General features: G+C 40.0%; 1 protein-coding gene across 2 annotated transcripts in view; it reads right to left on the bottom strand.

Moving 5' to 3' along the window:
- The window catches only part of Oca2 (OCA2 melanosomal transmembrane protein), a 354,214-nt gene that overhangs the window by 235,187 nt on the left and 91,760 nt on the right, over positions 1 to 27,267 (bottom strand). For both annotated transcript variants that reach the window (XM_074062129.1, XM_074062128.1), the window contains exons 10-11: positions 3,832 to 3,903; positions 2,038 to 2,103 (exon numbers count right to left, since the gene is read on the bottom strand). In XM_074062129.1, coding sequence (XP_073918230.1) covers positions 2,038 to 2,103; positions 3,832 to 3,903 — 138 coding nt within the window. The remainder of the gene's footprint in view (positions 1 to 2,037; positions 2,104 to 3,831; positions 3,904 to 27,267) is intronic.

Below are 27,267 nucleotides of genomic sequence, written 5' to 3'. Positions count from 1 at the left end.
AATTATATCACTTAGTTATTTAACAAAAACCTTACAGACATCTGGTATATCTCCCTTTTTCTACCCAGATGCTCAAACCCTATGTATTTCTCAGGACCAACACAGAGACTGAATCCTCTATCAAGCCTGAGTTCAGTGTTCTCCCTTGCCTAACTGAACTCCACTCACATTACATGTGTTAAATTTGTAATGAGAAGATACAGATTCGAGTATCAATTCTGCCACTTAAGAGCAGTTCTGCCTTGAAGAAAAAAAATGCTTAATTTTTCTGTACTCCTGTTTCCTCACCTCACCTCTGAATATTCTATACTTTACAAGGTTATTGTGAAAATTCAATGAAAGTATGTAAATGAAAGTATTTGCTGAGTTGTGGGCCCAATATTGTCTTTCAAATAAACTGTACAAAACAAAAATGTTCTAAAATCAGTTTAGACTTAGTATGAATATCTACTTTCTATAGAGTGGTGACTGATGCCCATCTTTACCCAAGAGGCCAGTACATGACACTTCACCCTTACAGCATGCATGAGTAGACAGACATGTGTGGAGGCCTGTGTGGCCTTCCATTGTTGTGGTAAGCCAATCCCACAATTGGCTGACACACTACCTAAGAGAGGCTAGAACTCGGGGCTTTGAGTAAATGGCTCCATGAGTGGTTGACTGTCAGGAAATAGGCAGATAAGGCAGTGACCCTGTTATATAGTCTCTCTCTGAATCAATTCAAATTGAAAAAAAAAAACACATTAGGCCACTTTTATGGGTTAAACCATCCCTCTTCTTTAAAATTCACATTTTGAAGTCCTAACCTTTAATACTTCAAAATGTGGATTTCTGGGGGATAATTAAGTTAAATGAGGTCATTAGGGCAGACCCTAATGCACTGTGACTATGTCCTTACACACAATGAGATTAGGACACAGACACACATAGATGGAAGATCCTGTGAGGACACAAGGTGAAGATGGCCATCCACAAGCCAAGGAGAGAGGTCTCAGAGGAAATCAACCCTGCCAACACCTTGGTTTCAAGTTATAGCCTTCTAAACTGTGAGAAATAAATTTTCATTGTTCAAGCCACTCAGTCTATGGGTGTTTGGCAAGTCAAACGAATGCATCCTTCATTTAAATTTTTCAAAAATCATATCCTATAGACATCTGGTGTCCCTCCATTCTTCCATCCAGATGCCCAAATGCACTTCTCAGTACCCAACACAAATACGGTTCTTCTGTAAAGCCTGAGTTCAAAGCACCATGCCGCCCCCCAACCCACAGAGGATGGCAGTGCCACTGTGGGTCACACTGGAGCCTAGAACAGCAGGGCTCTCTATTATACCTGTTAGCCTCGGGGGATAAGATGTTAGCAAGGGAACTGAGGATATGTAGTGGCCTGCTTTGCATAGAGTGAGTCTTCTGTCCCAGAGCAGATGAGGACTCCTTCAGACCACCTGACTATTTCAGGGTCTGCTCAAGAATGCATAAGCCATTCCCACTGATGTTTATGTCCTTGCCAAATTCCACTGATTCTGACTAAGTTGATTTATGACTTATGTCCCATACTAATTCCCTTGTGAGTTTAAGTTTCTTTCCTACAAGTTGACTTGATAACATTCTTCATAGAGGAGTACTTGACGCTATGATAAATTAGAAAACCCTTGAGTTATTCTTAGGAGCAATTTTTTTAATCTATAAAATTAAAAGTACATTTCCAATCACTGAAACTTCTAGATGGTTCATTTATTTGAGGTAAACCATTTTTTAATTTTATGGTAGTAACTCAAGAAATTGCTAATTTTTCTAAATGACGATTTTTATTTCATTGTTCAACAGACCTTAGAGTGGAGTTCCCTAGCTTACTAACCAGAGCACCAGTCACTCTATTCTTTCTCAGGAGAAATTAGTTGGACCTGCACTAATACTTCCCAATCAAGTCCTAATTGTCAAGAGGCATGGTGTCTTTAATATAATGATAAAATCAGCAGCAGCAGCAAAGTAAAGGACCAGGCATGGAGCCATGTCCCACTGAGAAGACTATAATTACCATGCCAAACAGCAGGGCCAGGGTCTCAAAATCAATCCACTCCACCACTTGGGTCAGGCTGGGTCTCTGCAATCAAAGCACAAATTTGCCAATTAATCCTGCGCATCACCCTCCAGGGATAAGCTCTGAAAATGTGCTGCCCTTCTCTGCAAATCCACTGGTTGGGCCAAAGTCAGACACACATCGTCCACTTGCCTTTGAAATTGAATTATATCATTGCTGAAGAACATTCATGACCCAGTTATCTGTAATGTCAAACTTATGCATTAAAATAATAAAAACAATTTAACTCTGTCTGTGGCAATGCTAGGGAAAAAAATTCTATTGCAGGATTGGCCCTTGAAGCATCTTCTTAGCGAAGTCCACATGTGTCTTCCTTAGTGTAGGAGTACAAGGCCAGAGGATACCTACTTAGATAGCCATCTGTCCTCCTGGGGTCCACACATCTTTCCACATCTCTCCCTCCTGGGGTCAGCAGGAAGGGGAGCACAGAATGTAGTGTGGGAGTGCCAATGACTGGCTGTTGGGAAAGGGCAGTGGCCCTGGGGCCTTCCCACTACATGTGCCTGCCATGTGCCCCAAGAGTGATTTTCCAAACAAAATAGATTGCTACTACCCTATTCCTTAACCATTAATGGTGGTTTCCTGTCTACGTTTTAGAATTCTGGGACATTTGACCTTTAGAATTACACTTGTTTATACCAACTCTAGCCAAGAAAAAGTTCCCTATATTCAAATTTATAAACACATAATAAGAACAGGAAAGGTGGCTCACCCCTATAATCTCAGCTACCTTGAAGCCAGAGATCAGGAGGATCACAGTTCTAGGCCAGCCCAGGCAAAATTCTTAGGAGACCCTCATCTCAACTAATAAAAGGTGGATGTGGTGGCACATACCTGACAGCTCAGCTACACAGAAAACATAAATAGGAGGACGAGGGTCCCAGCCCATCCTGGGCATTAAGGGCCTATTCAAAAAATATGTAAAGCAAAAAGGGCTGGATCCTGCCTCAAGTGGTAGAGGCTCTGCCTAGCAAGTGCAAAACCCCAATACAGCAAAAAAATAAAAAATAAAAATAAACACACACACACACACAAAATAACTCAACACACCTCCCCATATAGTTCTTTTTCTTAACTAGTCATTATTCTTGGGCCTCTAGCATCAGTTTTCTGAACAGCCTGTCGAGCTCCATAAAATTGTTTTCAAATCCAGGTCTCTGTGTTGCTGCCTTTGGGAGGGCTCTTAGTGCAGTTCCAACACAGCCCCTCAAATACTCTAGGCTTCCATTTCCAGTGGGCACTCAGCCTCTTTACTTCTTTACATGTATTCCCCATGTTTCCACAAGATGGACCATACCCTGGATCTGACAGGACACCATCACCCTCAAACAGGTGTCCCTAGGGGATCCATGATGTCTTCAGGGCAGAGCCCAAGCTCCATCATCTCACCTCTCTGCTTCTAATCCTAGCCTGGTTCGCAAAGACTGATATCACTAGATCCTGCCAGGACACCACTCAGCCACAGAACCCTCACCAAATGCATGACTGCAAAGAGTCTTTCTTCAGCCATAATCGAGAATAGTGGTACCTGGATGAGTATGTGATAAAATCAAGTGATAAATACTCATTGGTGCCCAAGTTTGTTAGTTCATACCTCTAGCATGGTTCTTGAGAAAAAATGTGGTTGTGTATAAAAGAATCAAAAAGAGCAAATAAAGCCTAAGTCCTGGTGTGTCTGGGTCTGACACTATATCAAGCATTAATCCAGTGATTCAGAAAGTTGTGACTTACATCACCAACCACAGCCAGCACTGCTAATGCTGCAAGGGCCCCCAACATGGCTGCCAGTGTTCTGTGAACGATCTGGAAAGAAGCAGGAAATTATTTTATTCTAGTCCCTGGGGGGATTTAATATACATGAAAACACATGAGTGTTTATATCACACACCATATCATTAAAATGACAAATAGTCAAGGGTCTTGAAATTTTAGGGTCAAAACACCCCACAGATACACACAACTACTACCAGTCTGCCTTCTGATGAAAACTGCTTTCATTTTTTTAAAGAATTAGATGACCCCAATAAAACAGGAGAGAGCTGACAAAGTATGTTCTACAAGGAGGCTTGCAGTAAATTGTCATTAATTATTGACTATATACTCCATAGGCAACTGAACCATTAGTTTAACAACATAAATCAATTCTTTCCAATTACTGAGATTGTTATTAAACCAAAGGTACACAGCCAAATGTTTAATCTAATTGAGACTTCAGTGTTATCACTGAATCACAAAAAGCTCTTTCTGATTTAATTATAATTCCAATGGGCATGGAATTTCTAAGAAATTCCATGAAGCCCTTGTACATTGCTGATGGGAATGCAAAACAGTACAGCCACTGTGGAAACAGTTTGGCAATTTCTTAAAAAGTTAAAGATAAATTTGCCCTATGATTCAATAATTCCTCTAGGACTTCACCCAACAGAAATGAAAACATGTGTCCACACAAAGCATGAATGTCTGAGCAACATTACTCAAAACAAGCCAAACTAGAACCATCCCTAATGTCCATCCAGGGTGAATTGATAAACAAAATGCAATACATGCCACAACACAGAACTGATACAACAGGAAACATAGAATTATAGAATGAAAGGAGCCAGACACAAAAGTCTATATATTGTATCATTTCATTTATATGAGCTGTCCAGAAAAGGCAAATTCAGAGAAATAGAAAGAACAAGTTAGTCTAAGGTTGGAGGTAACAATGAAGATTTACTGAAGATAGGTTCTAGGGATCCTTATGGGGTAATGTAATGTTTTAAAACTGGATTGTGGTGATGGCTACAAAACTCTTTAAATTTAGTAAAAATAATTCAATTGCACAATTCCAAATGGTTAAATTTTGGAATTAAATTACACATCAATAAAACTTTAAAATACAAAAATATATGGCAAGACTGAGTAGAAAATTAAACACTATCAGGCATTACCCATTTCTTAATATACTAAAGTGGTTTTCATTCAATTGTTTTATGGCTTCCAACTGGTAGAACATAGCTTTCTTATTAGCAATTGCCAGATACTCAAACTCTGATTAAAACCACTTCATTTATAATTTGTACTGCTAGATTTACTGTTAGTTTTCAGGTAATTTTATAATAGGTATTTGGCTTTTCAACTGTTAATTTTTAAGAGTTGATATATCATTTTAAATACACATATCTAAAATCCAATAAGTTACTTCCAAATTCTAATCATTCTTTTTGTTTGTATTCTACTTTTCAGTTTCAGTTGATGACTCATTTTAACAATGCTTCCTTATTCGACGATTAGGATGGCCCTAGGAAGCAGGTGGGGCAAGAATTCATTCTCAACTTTCCAACAGTGGAGACCAAAGCTAAGTTGAGTCACAGAATGTGAGCGAGCCAAGAGCCAAGCTAGGATTTCCCTCTGTGCACCTGGGCTCCTTTCTCCGCCCTACACAGAGTAAGGCAAAGACAATTCTAGTTTTGGTGGGTCTCTTATTTTACATTATCTTTTTTTTTTTGCAACCTATTAACACAATAATGAGTTGAACATGTGACTACTGATTTGTAAATATGGTCCATAGAAGAAAGGAGGAGCTGTGATGTGAATGTGTTTCCCAAAGTTTCATGTGTAAGAAACTTAATCTCCAAATTCACATGTTGATGGTATTTGGTGGTAGAGTTTTGAAGGTAATTAATATTTGAGGATGACAAGTGGGTGGACCACTATAATGGCATTAGTGGCTTTATAAGAAGAGGGATCTGAGCCATCACATTTCCTGTCTCATTGTGTGATGTCCTCCACCATGGTATGATGCACAGGAAGGCCTCACCAGATACAAGTATCACACTCTTGAACTTCCTGCCTCCAGAATCATGAGCTAAGTAAATCTCTATCTTTTATAAATGATGTAGTCTTAGGTATTTTGTTATAGTGACAGAAAATGGCCTAAGACAGGAAGCAAGGGCACTGTGGAAAGAGAGCCAACTGGAGAAAGAATCTGCTCTATGCAATCTCATCCTGAGCCATGTTCTTTTCTCCCAACTTAACCTATGGCTAATTTTGTAAGAAAAGGAGACTTTTGATAAACAGATATGATTATTAGTCACTGGTCTGCCATATTGGACAACAGCAGAAATAACTGACCCTTATTGACCATCTACTTTGTACCTGACACCAATTAAAGCATTACAGAAATCATCTCACATACTTATCACAATGGCCCAATGAAGTGGAAACCACCATAACTCATTCCTCAGATGAAGAAACAGAATCCCAGCAATGCTGAGTAATTTTTCCTAATGTGCTGCCAATCAGGATTTTCTTACTCCAAGGAAACCTCTCTCTACTAAAGAGGGTAAGGAGGCTTGTTTAAAAATGCACAAAGTAAGAAAACTACACTAGAGCTCTCAAGGAGCCCTCAGCTCTGGAGACCAGTGAAACCAGATCTTGGCAGATTAACAAAGGGATAAGCAAACATCAAACCAGGAAGCCACAGCACAGCATTTGTCTACTTAATCTACCACCGCTCTCAGGAGAGCCAAGGAACTGGTCATGGTTCCAGTGATGCCCTGAAGGTCATCATCAAGTTCACTTGGGCCACTACTCCTGTCAGTTCTTTTTTCCTCTGTGGAACAGACGCTCCCGCAGTTTTCATGCTGGCTGTAGTCAGTTGCTGTGGTCCACTGTGTGTGTTCAGGACATGTGGATACAGCTATTCCTCACTCAGAAGCCCACATCTTCCGCCAGATGAAGAGCCACACACATTATCTCAGAGGAGAAATCTTCCCTTCTCATTACAAAAAAAAAAATGATTTTCAGAGTCTGGGATCATAGCACAATGGTAGAATATTGGCTTAACATGAGTGAGACTCTGGATCAACTCCCAGCACCACCACCAACAACAAAAAATCAGCCTCTGGCATGTAAAATAAAACCCTTTAATCTAAATGATCCTATAAGAAGATGAGTTAGTTGCTTTATGTAATTATGAGTATCCCTAAATTTCTATGGTAGAGATAACCAACTATCAGGGATAATGAAAACAGCAAATGGACCAAAAATGGCAAAATTATTAAAAAGCACTTTAAATGACTGTACAAATGTCCTATTTCTACAGGTGAGCTGGAAAAGACATTGCACTTCCCCTACAATCAAACTGCTTCTGGGGCACAAACGCACCTTCAGCTTCCCAGGCACAGCTTCACAGACATGGCCCAAGGAGCCTGGCAACTGCCTTTCACTTGTGCTCCTCCAAGGTTCTGCACTGTTGAGGGCAGAAACTTGGAAAGGACTCTTTTCTTGGTTTCTCCTCTGTGCTCTGAAGAGCAACCAATACATGTTGAACAAATGAGGAACAGAAAACTAATGAACAGGGCTGCAAGCAAAAAGCCAGCACTGCTCTCCATGAGAAGAAAAGAGGACTTATGGGGAAGCCTCCTGACTAATCACCTTTGAAATTATCTAGAACATCTTTATCCTCCATGCATCTGCCCCTCCATGTTCACACAAGGTTTCAGATATTGCCAATCATGTAGCAGGGAGGAGGACTACAGAGAAAGAGATAGGCTGTGTTCTGATGATGGGGTAGGGGAAAGGGATGGTAAAGCAGAGAGATAAAACTTTAAAAATTGAAACATGAAGGTCACATAGCACTGGGGGAATGAAATAGCCAATGAAGTCACATGCAGCCATATGTGGTTTGAGCTTTGCTTTTTGCTTCTGTAATCTGCTTGCAAGGGTACATAAGGGGAGACCCCTTTGTTCTCAGGGCTCAGCCTGTGGACATGAGTCTGCTGAGTCTGTGCTGGCACAATAAAACATTGCTTTCTGCTAAACTGCCTCAGTGTCCCATACCTCAGTTTGAGATTCCCGCAACATTTCTTGGGGGCTCATTGTAGGGATTGTGGAGACAGTGATTTGTCACCTCTCTTGTCACCAAGGTGCATCCCCTGGACCACCAGGAAAAGATCCCACCAGGCACCAACAGACAGTTTGATCCAGAGAGGGACTCATCCTCCCAGCAGGTCAAGGTGAAGGCCTCAGATGCACAACGGAACCCAGTGAGTCTCAGGAACCAATGAGGGGAGGGAAGCACCACTTTTCAGGCTGGCAAGAACCCGGGTTCACATTCAGGCCTGCCTCAGGAGGCAGAAGGGGAGATTGATCACCTCCCAGAGATCGCTAGTAACCACCGTTTGGGGTGAAACTGTGTCTCTCAAGTTCAGGGAGCAGGGTGGAAGGAAATACTGTGCTGTGTGAAAGTGTATGAGACATATCCAAGAGTTGGGGGGTTGAGCTTTTCCCAGGAAATAGCCACAACTGAGGTTAAGGGATGGGTAACAAAAATTCAGTTCCAAAGAGGGAGACTCACAAGAGAATAGATGCATCATCCAGCATTCCAAAGGATAGCCCTCTAGGAATAAGTAAAAAGTTTTTTTCTTTTTCTGAAAGTGCACTCTAATTTTTTGTGTGTATGTCAATTTGTTTAAAACACTGGGCAAAATTTAATTTGTTCCTGGAATTCCAACTTATCTTATGCACACTTAAATGAACATTTTTTTCAGACATACTTAGTCTATAAAACTTTTATGTGTGTGTGTTTATGTGTAAGAGTCTTCAAAATGGTTCTTAAACTGCTGTTATAAGGTTAATGTGATATCTAAGGTAACAAAAAAATCAGAGTTTTTGTTTTAAAGATCTTTGTTATAAACTGCTTAAGTTTTTTATATATAAATACATAAACATGTTCAGGATGGTTATTATTAGAACCAATGTAAACATTATTACTCTGATCTGCTACTTTTAAGAAAACAGGTTTTCAAACTTATTTCAATCAGGTCTCACTAGGATGCAGGCATTCAGGAGTTAACACTCTGACTTAGACCAAAGGAGAAAAGAAAAAAGGGGGGACACTGCTTGCAGTAGGACTCTTAAAATTTGAGTGGTTAAAATGACCTTAGCCTGTTTCATTCTGGCATAAATAAAATCTGGGATTTAATTCTCTTTTATAATAGATGGATTTATTAACAAATGGGTTTTCTATAAATTGTTTTTACACAAAAAATAATTTTAAGGTTGCTTTCTTTCTGGTTTTTTTTCATACAAATATAAGACTCTAAGTTAAAAGGTTTTTTGAGTTATTTTCAAAAAGTAACATGTGTATGATATTAAGGATATGGGTTTTTAAAATAAAAGGTTAAAAGTACTTTTAAATTAAAAAAAGGATAAAGACAAGCTCCCCCAGGGGATATAAGTTATAATAAAAGTACAAAGTAAGTTGTCACAAAAAGATAGAGTTTATAAATGCTTATGTAAGTGACTGAGTTGACTAAAATCCAGTTACATAAAGGTAAACAGAGAACACTATAAATAAAGAGATAAATGATTAAAGATGAAAATAGAGACTATTAAAGAGGAAGTGACTCGTGATATGGAAAACCTCAGAAAAAAGAATCAAACAGAAACACAAAGCACAGTAGAAGGCACTCCAGCAGACTAGAATAAGTGGAAGACAGAATCTCAGAACTCAAAGATAAAACAGAAATTAAAGAAAAAACTGAAGAACTGTTAGTCAAACAACTCAAAACCTGCAAAAGGAATATACAAGAACTCACCAACTCCATCAAAAGACTAAACCTGAGAATCATGGGCATTGAAGAAGAAAAGATCCAAAAAAGGGGATTCAAAATATATTCAATAAAATAATAACAGAAAATTTCCCAAATCACGAGAAGTTATGCCCATTCAAGTACAGGAATTCTCCAGGACACCAAACAGACTTGACCAAAATAGAACCTCCCCACGACATATTATCATTAAAACAACAAGCACAGAGAATAGAGAAAGAATATTGAGTATGTAAGAGAGAAAAAAACAAATAACATATAAGGTAAACCCTCCAAAATCACAGCAGATTTCTCCACAGAAACCTTAAAAGCAAGAAGGGTATGGTGTGAGGTATTCCAGACACTGAATGAAAATAACTTCAACCCTAAGATACTCTACCTAACAAAATTATCACTCAAAACAGATGAGGAATATAAATCTTCCATTATAAGAAGAAACTAAAACAATATATGACCATCAAGCCACCACTACAAAAGATTCTCCAAGGAATTCTGCACATAGAAGATAGAAGCAAACAAAACCATGAGGTGATGGGCAGCATCAAACCACAAGAGAAGAAAAGACAAGGAATCAGAGAGCAACATTGATTCAGCTACACACAAACCCTTAAACAACAAAAACAACTAAACGACTGGAATCTCCACATACCTGTCAATATTAACTCTGAATGTCAATGGACCCACCTTCCCCATCAAAGATACCATTTGGCAAACTGGATTAAAAAGGAAGACCCAATAATCTGTTGTTTACAGGAGACCCATCTCATTGACAGAAACAAATACTAGCTTAGGGTGAAAGGCTGGAAGATTTACCAAGCCAATGGCCCTGAAAACAGGCAGGAGTAGCAATACTTACATCAGACAAAGTAGACTTCAAACTTACATTGATCAAAAAAGATAAAGAAGGACACTTCATACTAATAAAAGGGAAAATACACCAAAGAGAAATAACAATTATCAACCTATATGTACCCAATGTCAGTGTAACCAATTTCATCAAACATACTCTGAAGGACCTAAAAGCATATATAGAAATCAATAAAGAAATTCTAGAACTAAATCACACCACAGATCAAATGGAACTAGCTGATGTCTACAGAATATTTCATCCAACTTCTGCACAATATACATTCTTCTCAGCAGCCCATGGAACTTTCTCCAAAATTGATCATATCTTAGGGCACAAAGCAAGTCTCAGCAAATATAAGAAAATAGAAATAATCCCATGCATTCTATCTGATCACAATGCATTAAAATTAGAACACAACAAAAACAATTACAGAAAATATGCAAATAATTGGAAGCTGAACTCCACATTGCTGAATGATCAGGGGGTCAAATGAAATAAAAGAGGAAATTAAAAGGCTCCTGGAAATTAATGAAAATGAAAACACAACCTACCAGAACCTATGGGACACACCAAAGGCAATCCTAAGAGGAAAGTTTATAGCCATGAATGCATACATTAAAAGTACAGAAAGATCTCAAATCAATGACCTAATACTACATCTCAAACTTCTAGAAAAAAAAACAAGGTAAACCCAAAATAATCAGAAGGAGAGAAATAATAAAAATAAGAGCCGAAATTAATAAAATAGAGACCAGAAAAAACCATACAAAGAGTCAACAAAACAAAAAGCTGGTTCTTTGAAAAAATTAACAAGATTGACAGACCCTTGGCAAATCTGACTAAAATGAGGAGGGAAAAAAACCCAAATCAGTAAAATCAGAAATGCAAAAGGGAAGATAACAATAAACACCAAGGAAATCCAGGGAATCATCAGAGACTACTTTGAGAACCTATATCTAATAAATTGAAAAATCTTGAAGAAATGGACAAATTTCTAGATACTTATGACCATCCAAAACTGAACCAAGAGGATGTTAACCACCTAAACAGATCTATAACATGAAATGAAATTGAAGCAGCAGTCTCCCAAACAAGAAAAGTCCAGGACCTGATGAATTCTCTGCTGAATTCTATCAGACATTTAAAGAACTAATACCAATTCGCCTTAAACTTTTCCATAGAAAGAGAAGGAATCCTGCTAATTCATTCTATGAAGCCAGTATTACACTCATCCCAAAACCAAAGACACATCCAAAAAGGAGAACTATAAGCCAATCTCATTAATGAACATCGATGCAAAAATCCTCAATAAAATAATCCTTAATAAAATATGTTCCAAAAACATATCAGAAAGATCCTTCACCACAACCGATCGGCTTCATCCCGGGGATACAGGGGTGGTTCAACATACACAAATCTATAAAAGTAATACAGCACATTAATAGAAGCAAAGACAAAAACCACTTGATCATCTCAATACATGCAGAAAAAGCCTTTAATAAGATTCAAGATATCACTTCATGATAAAAGTTCTAAGAAAACTAGGAATAGAAGGAAAGTACCTCAACATTGTAAAGGCTATATATGACAAACTATAGCCAACATTATACTTAATGGAGAAAAATTGAAACCATTTCCCCTAAAATCAGGAGTGAGACAAGGGTGCCCACTATCCCCACTCTTATTCAACATAGTACTAGAATTCCTAGCCAGAGCAATAAGGCAAGAAGAAGAAATAAAAGGAATACAAATAGGTACAGAAACTGTCAAAATGTCCCTATTTGCAAACAACATGATTCTATACCTTAAAGACCCAAAAAACTCTACCCAAAAATTCCTAGATACTATAAACAGCTCCAGCAAGGTGGCAGAATACAAAATCAACTTACAAAAATCATTAGCTTTTCTATATACCAACAATGAACAAATTGAGAAAAAATACATGGAAACAATTCCATTTACAATAGCCTCAAAAAAAATCAAATACTTAGGGGTAAACTTAACAAGTTATGTGAATGACCTCTTCAAGGAGAACTACAAACCTCTTAAGAAAGAGATTGAGGAAGACTACAGAAGGTGGAAAGATTCATGTTCATGGATTAGTATAATCAACATAGTAAAAATGGCTATACTACAAAAGCAATCTACATGTTCAATGCAATTCCTATCAAAATCCCAATGACATTCATCACAGAGATTGAAAAATCTACCCTTAAGTTCATTGGAAACGTAAGAAACTGCGAATAGCCAAGGCAATACTCAGCAAAAAGAGCAATGTTGGAGGTATCACAATACCTGACTTTAAACTATATTACAAAGCGATAGTAATAAAAACAGCATGGTACTGGCACAAAAACAGATATGAAAACCAGTGGAACAGAATAGAGGACCTGGATAAGAATCCACACAACTATGCCCACCTTATTTTTGACAAAGGCGCCAAAAACATATGAAGGAGAATAGACAGCCTCTTCAACAAATGTTGGTGGGAAAAGTGGTTATCTGTCTGCAGAAAACTGAAACTAGATCCATGTCTATCATCCTGTACTAGTATAAACTCAAAGTGGATTAAGGACCTTAATATCAGACCCAAAACTCTGAAGTTGGTACAGAAAAGAGCAGGGATACTCTGGAAGATACCCTGCAATAGATTCAGGAAAGGACTTCCTCAATAGAACTCCAGCAGCCCAGCAACTAAGAGAAAGGATGGACAAATGGGACTACACAAAATTAAGAAGCTTCTGCACAACAAAAGAAATGGTCTCTAAATTGAAGAGACCATTCACAGAGTGGGAGAAAAGCTTTGCTAGCTATACATCAGACAAAGGACTGATAACCAGAATATACAGGGAGCTCAAAAAACTAAACTCCCCCAAAATCAATGAACCAACAAAGAAGTGGGCAACTGAACTAAACAGAACTTTTTCAAAGGAAGAAATCCAAATGGCCAAAAAACACATGAAAAAATGCTTACCATCCCTGCCCATAAAGGAAATGCAAATCAAAACCACACTAAGATTTCTCCTCACTCCTGTTAGAATAACTATCATCAAAAACACCACCAACCACAAATGTTGGCAAGGATGCGAGGGAAAAAGGAACCCTCATACACTGCTGGGGGGAATGTAAGCTAGTACAACTACTATGGAAAACAATATGGAGTCTTCTTAAAAATCTAAACATAGATCTGCCATACCACATAGCAATACCACTCCTATGCATAGACCCAAAGGAATGCAACTCAGGTTATTCCAAAGGCACCTGCACACCCATGTTTATTGCAGCACTATTCACAATAGCCAAGTTATGGAAACAGCCAAGATGCTCCACTACTGACAAATGGATTAAGAAAATGTGGTATTTACACACGATGGACTTTTACTCTGCCATGAAGAAGAATGAAACCTTGTCATTCACAAGTAAGTGGATGGAACTGGAGAACATCATATTAAGCGAAGATAGCTAGGCTTAGAAGACCAAAAATCACATGTTCTCCCTCATATGTGGACTTCAGACCTAAAACAAATGCAGTAATATTATTGGACATGGGTCACACAGGGAGGACACACACAGGAAGAATAAGGAAAGGTAGGAAACCCAAAACTTGAAAGTGTCTCATGTGCCCACTGTAAAGGAGCTAATATAGTAACCTTAAACTGACAGAGGCCACTATGGGAAGGTGACCAGGAATTAATGAAGAAGTCAGGTAGAAATGAATCAATTTCGGTTGTAATACACATGTGCATGGAAGCAATGCTAGAAATCTCTCTGTATAGCTATCCTTATCTCAAACTAGCAAAAACGCTATGTCTTTCTTATTACAGCTTATGTCTTTTCTTCAGCAAAACTGGAGCAGAGGGGAGAACAGGTTCTGCCTGAAGCAAGGAGGGCAGGGGAGAGGGAGGGGGCAGAGGTGGGGGGAGAAATGGCCCAATGTATACATACATGAATAAATAAATTAAAAAAGGCATTACTCAGTACTCTTTCTAATTGATTAAAAGTTGTTCTTAATACACTTGACATTAAAATCAGTGAAAGTCTCATGAAAACTAACAGATTTAAGCAGTGCATATAATCACATGAAATTACACATAAATGTATTCCACTCAGAAGGTTTAGATCATTTTAGAGACAGCTTTAATGATCTATAATTTCTCCTACATTTTGTCTGTTATGTCTTGTATGGCACAGAAACCTAAAATGACCCTCAAGTTCACACTACAATGCCAGTATTCTCAGTGGTGCTCACAAAATTGACATTCATGATATATAAGACTTTTTAAACTTATCTTTACAAATAATGCAGGCAAACTGTTTCAAAATTTTAGCAAACTATTCCAGGAAATGCAAAGTCCCACAATTTTGAAAGGTATGCCAAGCACAGGGCCTCTGGTAACATGGGCAACAGCTTCACTGGTGTGTTATGGAGGGGGATTTGAAAGGTGATAATCAATGTTCATTCTAACTGCAAGGCCTGTGATCTAGCTAAAGAAGACTTAAAGGCTGTCTGTTAATCTGTAATATAAATAAATACTACATATTGGCTATTATGACAACATAGCCTTATACTAGTGAAAGAGAAAAGATAGAGAAGAGGAGGAGAAAAAGGAAAAGAAGAAAATGAACATTATCAAATGCCCCCATAGTAATCCAGGTGAGGAACCTAAATCTCACCAAAACCCTCATTTGGAATCAGTCTGCTCAGTCCCTCTGCCTCACCCTGAATCAGACACCATCTCCAGGATGGAGGCACCTGCTGTGACCTCTGACCCTGCACCATCACTGGCTTTCCTGACTGCAGCAACCTTCAGTCATTGCTACAGTTGAACCTCACGTCACATGGCAGACAACTGGAGTATGATGTATGTTTCAGAGATTCTGATTCTCTTGAACTAGTAACAGTTTTAGCCTGGTCCAAGTCATGGGTGATGCTGGTGAAACAGATTGATGTGTGTCTCTTGAAGCCTTCCTTGGTGGCTCTCATGTGTTCAAGTCCATTGTCACTTTTTGGGAGGGGTATACACTCTCCAGTGTTTCTGAAGCCTTGTTAGTTTTGATCTCCTTTCAGGACACATCAAGGACTGGATGAAGGAATACATGCTACCAGACAGGCTGCATGTGCTCACAATATATCTCAGGTATGGTGCCCACACAGACACCATCCACCATGCTGATGCTCTAAGGCCAGGAGAACAACCCTAACAAATGCCAAGCTGGCTAGAGCCATGAAGGGGCTGTTGATGCGCCCTGGTTTTGCACGGCATTGGCCTCTATGTGGGAACAGCTTTGCAGAATTGAACCTAGCACCAAGTGCCACCAAGCCCCAGCAGAGCCTGGACAGGCAATGCAGAAGTATGTCATAAGTCACTGAGAGGTTTGGTTGGGTTGCTGGTGCAGTGAACATTGGCTAATTGTGAAATTGACCCAAAACAGGCACTATAAAGCGAAAAAACTAAAATATGTGGCAGGGGTTTCCAGGCTGGGCTGTAAGCCACAAAAAAGCTAATGAAAGAGGCAATAAAATAACATGAAGACTTACACAGTATAAAAATATTGAGTAGGGAGATCACCCACAGTACCCAAGGAAGGCAGAAGATGTGACTCACGAGCTTGGGTCTGCAGAACATAGGTGTGAGTGTACACTGCAAGGAGTGAGGCCAGCCTTGTGGAATCTCCCTGAAGGGCCTTCCAGGGCCTCCTCTTTCCTCCCCAGGGTTGTGGGTTGTGGGCAGTAGCCCCAATCTCACTGTATAGAGTAGGAAGGCAGAAAATACCCAGTGAAAATTCGCAGCCTCTGGACCTCATGCTGTCAGCAGCTCCTGGACCTAGGGCAGGAAGCTGTGAAAGGATGAAAGCTTTTTCAGAACAGGTTGTGTACCTGATGTGAGAACCGGGTTGTAGGTGACCTGGAGAGGCTACGTAATGTGTTCAGTGTGTTTACATTCATCTTCTCCTGGCCTTACTTGGCCAAGTAGATGGGGAGTTTCACAGCCATGCAGGATCCCCAATCCTCTGTGTCTGTCTCTTTTTCTGCCCTGACACACATGTTGTCAGTTCCTAGCTCTTTGTACTTACTGTTTTGTCATCTCTGTGTTTTTGATGCATCCCATTGCCAGGGTGTTCATACACTGCATGACCCAAGGAGACATGCGTTCACAGGTTCAAATGCTTTCTTTCTAGGTGTCGCCAACAGAGCACCTGCTTATGTTACATACACTCACAGATCCTAGGGCTCAAATGCCCTGGCAAGGAATCATCTGTACAGTCCTTAAGCAACTCAAATCCCCTGCCTGTGATTTTGGGACTGAAGTAATGAAGCCACTTAGGCATGGTCTCACAGCTGTGAGCTGGGGACATGTACTGTATCCATGTGACCCACATCAGGCTGAGTACTTCTTTCTTAAGTGACCCTGTGTTGCCAGGGAAGAGAGCTTGGATAGCTCCACAAATGCAAAAATCAGATAACTATATCCCTGAATTTCCAATACTAAGTTCCTAAGGAATCAAATCCTATTGTATATCAAAACAACTTCTTTTTTTTTGTATTTGGTAACTCAGATAGCAAATATAATTTTATTATCACAGCTATAGGATCAAAACAATTTCTTCTAAGAAACTATAAAAGCTCAGCTACAGTAATGAAACAAAGAATGTGCAGGTTAACTTCTGTATGTTTGGGGAATCACAATGGCTAGATACTCTTTGATGCAAAATCACTTCAAGAAATTGGGTATTAGTGAAAACTATTTTTTCATGTGGCTATATCCTAAAAGCTTGAAATATAGTGAATTGTACAGTCAGGAAGCTAATCCAGCATAACATAAGAAGTGCAGAAGGCAGAGCCTAAAAGGTCTTTGGTTGAGTCAAACAAGAGCAGCCACTCTGATACAGCCTGAGCTTGTGCATGCCCACCTGACCCACAGAAGAGTGGGAGAACCACACAAAATAAGGAGTGTCCAAATGGCACTGGAGCTGCAGGAGCCAGTGAGGATGGTCTTTTCCTTCCTCTAAGAGACCATACTGGCTTTCTTGCATGCCTATGCAGCTTTTCAGCTCATGTCCTATGACTAGAGCACATGACCATGCTCAAATTCAAAGTAGAGCACAGGCAGTGCACCATGTACCCCAAGGACCAGAGTGCCTTCACAGTGAGATGGGCTCACCATCTGAAAAGTGCCCAGAGAACTTCCTTCCTAGGAGACAAGGGAGGGTGGAAAGGCAGAAGGGACCCAGCTGCGTGGCAGTGTATCAAGTCATAACATCAGCCGTCATTGGATAAACACAGAGCACATAGGCCTCACACAGGCTGCTGTTCCTACTCAGAAGTCAGACAGGTCCCCAGGAAGACTAGCCTGAGTCCAATACTCAGGATATGAAAGGCCAGGAGGCCCTGCCAAGTATAACCCATCCATGCCCCCAAACACTGCCCCTTTCATCTCTCACAACACCCCGAGATGCTTCTCTTTCTGTTTGTAGGTGAGTGAAATAAAAAGAGGAAAATGCCACAAGTCAGAATCACAAAGACCATCCTTTCTACCACATCATAGTGGGAAGAAACAACTAGAAAATGGGACCTTTGACTCAGTGTATTCTGAGTGCTGAACCTTGTACAGGGCAGTGTACTACAGAACTAAGATCCAGAAGTGAGCCATTTACACACTTTTGGAGTTTTTTAGAAACATGGGTTTTCAGAGTCTATGAGACTAGCAATCTTGCACTGATCGCTGGCTAGTGGCCATCACCTCATGGATGGAGAAGGACAAAGGAGCCAGGGGCTTGTCCTGGGTCAGTGGGACTCCTTCATGCCTCACTATTTCCTTTAGGTCTCCCTAGCTTCGTGGATCTTTTCACTTATCAAAATAGCCAAGAACATTAGTCAGTCATCTTAGGTTCTGAATGTATAACAACAATGATAAAAAGTGAACTATATTATCAAAAGACTTGCACAAACTAGACCATAAGACCAGGAATCTGGTGAGGGAGGGGCACACCCTCTATTCCTGTCCCCTCTCCACCTGTGAAGGCATATATGACAGAGAAGGTAGGTAGAATACATTGTCCCCACACACCTGCCTGCCATGTGCATGTCACCACACTTGGGAGAGCGTTTAGAGGCGAATGAAAGAAGATATAAACAACCCTCATACTTAGTGTGTAGATTAGCACCCTCACCCTGGCATTTGACCCCTGGGTACTGTCTCCCAGAGGAGGTCAGATGGAGAGAGACAAAGACTGGAGCTGGGCAGGATCAGGGTGTGATACACTTGCCCATTATGGAGACTTGTCCCAGCTGGGCTACCAATACCTGTCCCCACTTCTGGGACAGATATTGACTGAGATCACTCAGTCTCTTGGGGGACCCCAATCTCAGGGTGTGTGCAATGAATCAGACTAGTCATGAAGATTGAACCAGTGAGTAGGACACACAGTCACATACACTCAGTGTCACACAATACACAATCTCACAGGTTCACATACACATCTTAAGTGGCACATGCACAGATACATACAGAGCCACACACTTATACTTCTAGACCATTGTTCCTCAGTCATGTCTCCTTCTGGCCATAGCTGGTAAAGTCTCTCTACTTTTAAGAACCCACTAGGGTCACCCATGTCACCTGCACATGTCAAGTGTGCATTCTACAAAGTTCCTTTGACCACATATGTAAATGGTCCAGGGACAATAATGTGAACATGTGGGGTAGGGGTCACCCACTATCACACAGACAAGAGTCTCATATGTCTGCACAGCCTCACACATTCATAAACCCTTACACACAGACATTCACTCTCACACTCGTTATTCAGCCTACAACTCCTTCCTTTTCAGAATTAAGTAACCTAGCAATTGCAAGCACAAAGCAGACCCTGCTAGGAGCATCACAGACACCCAGCTCTAGCTAGACATTTGCCTGCTTCTTGAGAAACACCTTCATCTGGGCCTTTGGACAAGTGACTCAACTTCTCTGTGCTGTAAAAGAGATGATGATATGGCTCACCTTCTGGGGTCGTCTTTTAACACACAGAGTGCTGAGAACAGTGCTTGCCTTCTGCGTGCGTCCCCTTCTGGGATATTAACTGCATCATTAACTGCACTGTCTTTGAAGTTAAAACCCTCAGGAATCACTGTGGTCCTTCTTCTTGCACTGACTTCCTTTGGCTCTCACCCACCCACCTCTTATTTGATTAAACAGCAGAACAAACTGGCTATTGCCTGCATATTCAGGAATAGACAGGGCTACTGGCCCTAGAAAGGTTTCATTTCTTTCAAGAAGTGAAATTCCTGTCATTTTTCTAAAGAAATACACATCCATCCACATTAAGAAACATGGAAATACTGGATTGTGAGCTTGTCGAAACACACACACACACATACACACACACACACACACACACACACACAATAACTGTGGGGAGTATTGCCTAGTGGTCACAAGACCTGTGTCCCATCTCAGATCTTCAACTGCAAAAGTGTCTTTGCTATTCAGTATATTTTTTTGTTAAGAAAAGGGTCATTACAAAATCCACCAGTTTTCCTGCAGCTTTAAAGGCCTTTTCAAAGAAGAAAAGGAACAGTATCTCTGTAATGAATTACTGGAGGAAGCTGGCTGAATCAGCAGTAAGAAGAGGCTTCAAGACAAAAAGAAACTAATTGGGGGAAGAGCCACTGGCCATGCTATAATTTGAATTTCAGCCTTGCCAACTATAATCAGAACAAAAATTAGTAAAACGTAGCTCAGTGGTTTCCACTGAAAAACAGCATTGTGGGATGTGCATTTTATTCAGAAATGTAGCATCTCCCCTCTCTTCAAATATGCTTCCTATTTTGTAAATTAAAGTGCAGACTCCCTGGGAAACTAAAGGTTCACCATTCATCTCTCTAGAATGTAATTTCACAGTTAGTTTTTAAACTAAGCATGACATGAACTCCTAAGTTAAATATGAAAGGACCCAATGCAATGAAAGTAGAACTTACACGACAGCTGTACCGTTTTGCCTGGATTAGATAAAGAGGGAAGTGGAAGAGTCTTTGTGTTTCCAGCAGGAAGCAGCCTTGGTGGCAAACCTTCTTAACACATAGTTCTAGAGGTTGGGTGCAGGACCCATGAGGGGAAAGTATTATCTCCTTTAAGCTGTGAAATATTTTTCATTAAGACTCTGTAGAACTGTTTTAATATAATTTTATACACCATAAAGTCCTTGAAGCCTTAACTGTGATGACAGAATTTTTAGAATGCAGTGGGAAATTTCCCAAAGCTCAAAGCCCTGTTATAGATGCAAAGTGTAAGAGTTAGGAGGATTGCCCTAACTTTGTTCGTTGGGGCTTTCAATAAGAACTACTTTACAAGGATGAAAAATAAGATACCAGAAGCTGTCAATCAGTATTATCTACTGATAACACCAGAAGTATAAGTAACCCATGGAATTTCCTGAAGTGATTTAATCTCATCAAGCCATTAAAGCCTCAGGGAATCCTGGCTGAGCCTCTGCCCTGCTCAGTCACATGTGAGTCAGTGGGGCACAAAGTTAGGGATAGACACTGCCTTTCCCTGCCCAGGAGCCAAGCTGGACTAGACCCAAAGGACCTCAGCACCTGTCTCAAATATCTGAAGATAATCTGAGAACATTTTGTTTAATGAATATTTTTCAAGCCTTGCTCTGTTCCAGGCACTGTCCAAAGTAGTAAAATTCATCTCCAACACCATGCACGATGAGTGAGACAGAGTGCCTACAGCAGAGCAGGTGAGGCAAGATCCAGGAAGAGGTCATGGACGGGGGCAAGAGCAATGGCAAGTCTCAAGAGTAGTTAGTAGCAGGAAGAGGGGGAATGGGCAGGAGGATGGGGCTGTAGGCTGCCCCAAGACTGGTATCCTGAGTGAAAAGGGTGCAGACCACAGTGGCACAGCCTGAGGGTGCCTCCCTACAGAGTCCAGAGACTTCTGGTTCTGGGAAAATAGTTCTGCCCAGGCTGAAAAGAACTTTGGAGTCTTTACCCAAGGCGAATTCTGTCTACCAGAGTAGATGCTAGGAAGGATGCAATGTTGACTCCACTTCTAGAGAGCCCACAGGGCAGGAAACAGCATCAACATCACCCTACCTGGACTCTCCTCAACAGAGGCAGTGCTAGGGAATTCTGGAAGTGCACATGTTAGCATGCTGTTCTTCTAACACCTTCTCCTCCATCGACACCAAGTCAAACACAAAAAAGGAGGGGATTCCAAGATGGCGGCTAGAGGGAGGAAGCAGAAAGCGAGCCTCCTATAGTGAAATCTTGGAGAGACGCTGGAGACACACTTTGCAGGCATAATCATTGAGAAGAGGCAAAACTTTGACCCCTCCACACCTCCAGCCAGCGCAGAGAATCTCCACTTCACATTAAACGGAGAAACAAGGAGGGCCCCTTGGCCACTAGTCGCCAGCACCCAAACAGCTTGGGAAGACGTGGACCAGGTGAGCTTTGTGGTACCATGGTACTCCCACAGACAAGCCTGGGCCAGGGCAGCATAGACCCCTGGACAGACTGACCTCCACCCGGGGAAAAAAAGAGAAACTGAGTAATAAGCAATAAGAGCAATAAAGACACGCTGGAAAGAGGGTGGGGCACCCTGAGCGCTGAAGATTGGGGGAAGGGAATCTCTCCCAGGACTGTAAATAAACAAGCCAGGCAGGCCAGAGAGCCTCTGGTGGGAGCGGAGGCGTGCACCCAGCAACCAGGAGTGGGAAAGCTTGTGAGAGTGGCAGAGGGAGGAAAACTCCACAGGAGAGGAGGGAAGACCCACTTCCCACGTGAGCTGTAAACAAACAAGGCGGGGCAGGAGCAGCAGCACCGCCCAGTAATCAGGAGCAGGAAAGCTTATGAAAGCGGAGGTGGGAGGAGAACTGCACAGGAGATGGGGGAAGACCCACCTCCCACATGAACTCTAAATAAACATGCAGGCCTGAGAACGCGGGTGCAGTGTCACCTTTCCCAGTGTGCTTGGAAAGGGGAAACCTTGTAGCAGAGGCTCATGCACAGGAGAAATCTGAGCAAACAAAGACTGCAGGGCCAGGTGAGTGCTAAGCTCACCCCAGAGATCTGCATAAATAACGCCTCCAGCAACAGCAGGCTGACAGCAGCAGGCAGGTAAGCCACAGTTGCAGAAACCATTCTCAGAACTGTCTCCAGACTTTTTTTTTTTCTTTGTCTCCCTACCTTTGATGAGAGAACAACCGAATTACACCTGCAAGCTGAAAAACTTACTGAAACTGTATTACATTTGAACTTGGGACAGTTGGTGGGATTGTTTTTGTGCGTGTGTGTGCAGTTTTGTTCTTCTTTATGTGTCCCCTTTGATGAGACAACTACAGAACGACATCTGAGGCACCATCTCCAGGATAGGAGACAGACTTCACTGCATTTGAACTTGGAGGTTTTTTGGTTTTTTGATTTTTTGGTTTTTTTTAAATTTTCTATTTTTTCATTTTATTTTAATACATTTTTATAAATAGATTTTTCTTTCATTTACATATTTTTTATTTTTATTCTTACCTTTTTTTTATTTTTGATTTTCAATCCTCTCTCTGTCTCTCTAATGTCTGTTCAGTTTACTGTCGATTAGTACACGAAAGCTCCCTGTTTATACCTTTGAAATCTTCTTGTCTGACACTTTGTTCTGTTTTTTCCCTCCAGTCTGTGTATTTGTTTTTCCCATTTCTTTAACTTCTTACTTTCCATCTCCTCTCACCCTTCCATTCTAAATCTTACCATTGTTATTATTACAAGCTAGAAAATACTTAATTGCACACAGTACAGGGACAGAAACAACACCAAAGACAATGATGGGAAGACAGAAAAAACAGGGAACCAGTTTCCCCACAGCAAAAAATTAGTACAGGAACCAGAGGGGAATGAAGAAAACAGGTACTCAGATCCAGACTCCAACAAAATGAAGATAAACTATGCCAAAGGACCCAATGAAGCCCACAAGAATAATTTAAAAGAAGACATACTACAGGAAATCAATGAGAATTTTATAGAGATGATACTGGATAGGGTCAACCAAAATGTACAGGAGACACTCAAGAAATTCCAAGACAACAAAAATAGAGAATTTGAAAAAACAAAAGAAGAAATAAAGGAAACCATAGAAGCAACTGTATAAACACCAAAGTGAAAGAGAGAACACAATGAATAAACAAATAAATGAACTCAGGACAAAAATAGACAACATTAAAGAGGAAAACAGCCAGGATATGGAAAACCTCAGAAAACAGAACGAAACAGAACTGCAAAACAAAACAGAAAGCCAATCCAGCAGAATAGAACAAACATAAGACAGAATCTCAGAACTTGAAGATGAAATGGTAATTAAAGGAAAAACTGAAGAACTATTAATTAAACAACTCAAGACCTGTGAAAAGAAAATGCAAGAACTCACCAACTCCATCAAAAGATCAAACTTGAGAATCATGGGCATCGAAGGAGAAGAGGTGCAAGCAAAGGGAATGCACAATATATTTAACAAAATAATAATGGAAAATTTCCCAAATCTAGAGAAAGATATACCCATACAGATGCAAGAGGCCTCCAGGACACGAAACAGACCAGACCAAAATAGAACTATCCCACGACATATCATCATTAAACAACAAGTTCAGAAACTAAGGAAAGAATATTGAAGGCTGTAGGAGAAAAAAAACAAGTAACATACAAAGGTAAATCCATCAAAATCACAGCAGACTTCTCAACAGAAACATTAAAAGCAAGAAGAGCATGGGGTGAGATCTTCCGGGCACTGAATGAAAATAACTTCAACCCCAGGATACTCTACTCTACCCAGCAAAACTATCATTCAAAATAGATGGAGAAACAAAAGTCTTCCATGATAAGCAGAAACTAAAACAATATGTGACCACAAAGCCACCACTACAAAGGATTCTTCAAGGGATTCTGCACACAGAAAGTGAAACCCAACTTAACCATGAAAAGACAGGCAGCACCAAACCACAGGAACAGAAAAAGCAAGACAGTAGAGAGTAACCTCAACTTAGCTACACACAATCAAACCTTCAAACAACTAAGACAACTAAAAGACAGGAATCACCACATACCTATCAGTACTAACACTTAATGTTAATGGACTTAATTCACCCATCAAAAGGCACCGCTTGATGAAATGGATTAAAAAGGAAGATCCAACAATTTGTTACTTACAGGAGACCCATCTCACCAACAGAAATAAGCATGGGCTAAGGATTAAAGGCTGGAAGAAGATTTACCAAGCAAATGGCCCCCGAAAACAGGCAGGAGTAGCAATACTTATCTCTGACAAAGTAGACTTCAAACCTACATTGATCAAACTAGATAAAGAAGGACATTCCATACTAATAAAAGGGAAAATAGACCAAAAGGAAATAATAATTATCAATCTGTATGCACCCAAGGTCAATGCACCCAATTTCATCAAACATAGCCTGAAAGACCTAAAAGCATATATAAACGCCAACACAGTGGTTGTGGGAGACTTTAACACCCCATTATCATCAATAGATAGGTCATCCAAACAAAAAATCAATAAAGAAATCCAAGATCTAAAATATGCAATAGATCAAATGGACCTACTTGATGTCTACAGAACATTTCATCCAACTTCTACACAGTATACATTCTTCTCAGCAGCCCATGGAACCTTCTCCAAAATAGATCATATCCTAGGGCACAAAGCAAGTCTCAGCAAATATAAGAAAATAGAAATTATACCGTGCATACTATCTGATCACAATGCAGTAAAACTAGAACTCAACAACAAAAGTAAAGACAAAAAATATGCAAACAGCTGGAAACTAAATAACTCATTACTTAATGAAGAATGGATCATCGATGAAATAAAAGAGGAAATTAAAAAGTTCCTGGAAGTCAATGAAAATGAAAACACAACCTACTGGAACCTATGGGACACAGCAAAGGCAGTCCTGAGAGGAAAGTTTATAGCCATGAGTGCATATATTAAAAAGATTGAAAGATCCCAAATCAATGACCTAATGATACATCTCAAACTCCTAGAAAAACAAGAACAAGCAAATCCCAAAACAAATAGGAGAGAAATAATAAAAATAAGAGCAGAAATCAATGAAATAGAAACCAAAAAAACCATACAAAGAATTAATGAAACAAAAAGTTGGTTCTTTGAAAAAATAAACAAGATCAATAGACCCCTGGCAAACCGACTAAAATGAGGAGAGAAAAAACCCAAATTAGTACAATCAGGAATGCAAAAGGGGAGATAACAACAAACTCCACAGAAGTCCAGGAAATCATCAGAGACTACTTTGAGAACCTATATTCAAATAAATTTGAAAATCTTAAAGAAATGGACAGATTTCTAGATACATATGACCATCCAAAACTGAACCAAGAGGATATTAATACACTGAATAGATCTATAACACAAAATGAAATTGAAGCAGCAATCAAGAGTCTCCCCAAAAAGAAAAGTCCAGGACCTGATGGATTCTCTGCTGAATTCTATCAGACCTTTAAAGAAGAACTGATACCAACCTTCCTTAAACTGTTCCACGAAATAGAAAGGGAAGGAAAACTGCCTAACACATTTTATGAAGCCAGTATTACACTTATCCCAAAACCAGGCAAAGACACCTCCAATAGATGCAGAAAAAGCCTTTGATAAGATCCAACACCATTTCATGATAAAAGCTCTAAGAAAACTAGGAATAGAAGGAAAGTACCTCAATATTATAAAAGCTATATATGACAAACCTACAGCCAGAATTATACTTAATGGAGAAAAACTGAAACCATTCTCTCTAAAATCAGGAACCAGACCAGGATGCCCACTATCTCCACTCCTATTCAACATAGTACTGGAATTCCTAGCCAGAGCAATTAGACAAGAAAAAGGAATAAAAGGAATACAAATAGGTAAAAAAAACTGTCAAAATATCCCTATTTGCAGATGACATGATCCTATACCTTAAAGACCCAAAAAACTCTACTCAGAAGCTTCTAGACATCATCAATAGCTATAGCAAGATAGCAGGATATAAAAATCAACATAGAAAAATCATTAGCCTTTCTATACACTAACAATGAGCAAGTGGAAAAATAATGTATGAAACAATTCCATTTACAATATCCTCAAAAAAAATCAAATACCTAGGTGTAAACCTAACAAAAGATGTGAAAGACCTCTACAAGGAAAACTATACACTTCTGAAGAAAGAGATTGAGGAAGACTATAGAAAGTGGAGAGATCTCCCATGCTCATGGATTGGTAGAATCAACATAGTAAAAATGTTGATACTCCCTAAAGTAATCTACATGTTTAATGCAATTCCCATCAAAATTCCAATGACATTCATTAAAGAGATCAAAAAATCTACTGTGAAATTTATATGGAAACACAGGAAGCCACGAATAGCCAAGGCAATACTCAGTCAAAAGAACAAGGCAGGAGGTATCACAATACCTGACTTCAAACTATATTACAAAGCAGTAGCAATAAAAACAGCATGGTACTGGCACAAAAACAGACATGAAGACCAGTGGAACAGAATAGAGGACCCAGATTTGAACGCACAAAACTATAACCAACTTGTCTTTGACAAAGGAGCTAAAAATATACGATGGAGAAATAGCAGCCTCTTCAACAAAAACTGCTGGGAAAACTGGTTAGCAGTCTGCAAAAAACTGAAACTAGATCCATGTATATCACCCTA

This window comes from Castor canadensis, chromosome 19 (assembly GCF_047511655.1).
Source record: "Castor canadensis chromosome 19, mCasCan1.hap1v2, whole genome shotgun sequence".
NCBI classification, from domain to species: Eukaryota; Metazoa; Chordata; class Mammalia; order Rodentia; family Castoridae; genus Castor; species Castor canadensis.
This window is presented reverse-complemented; position numbering and strand designations above follow the sequence as displayed.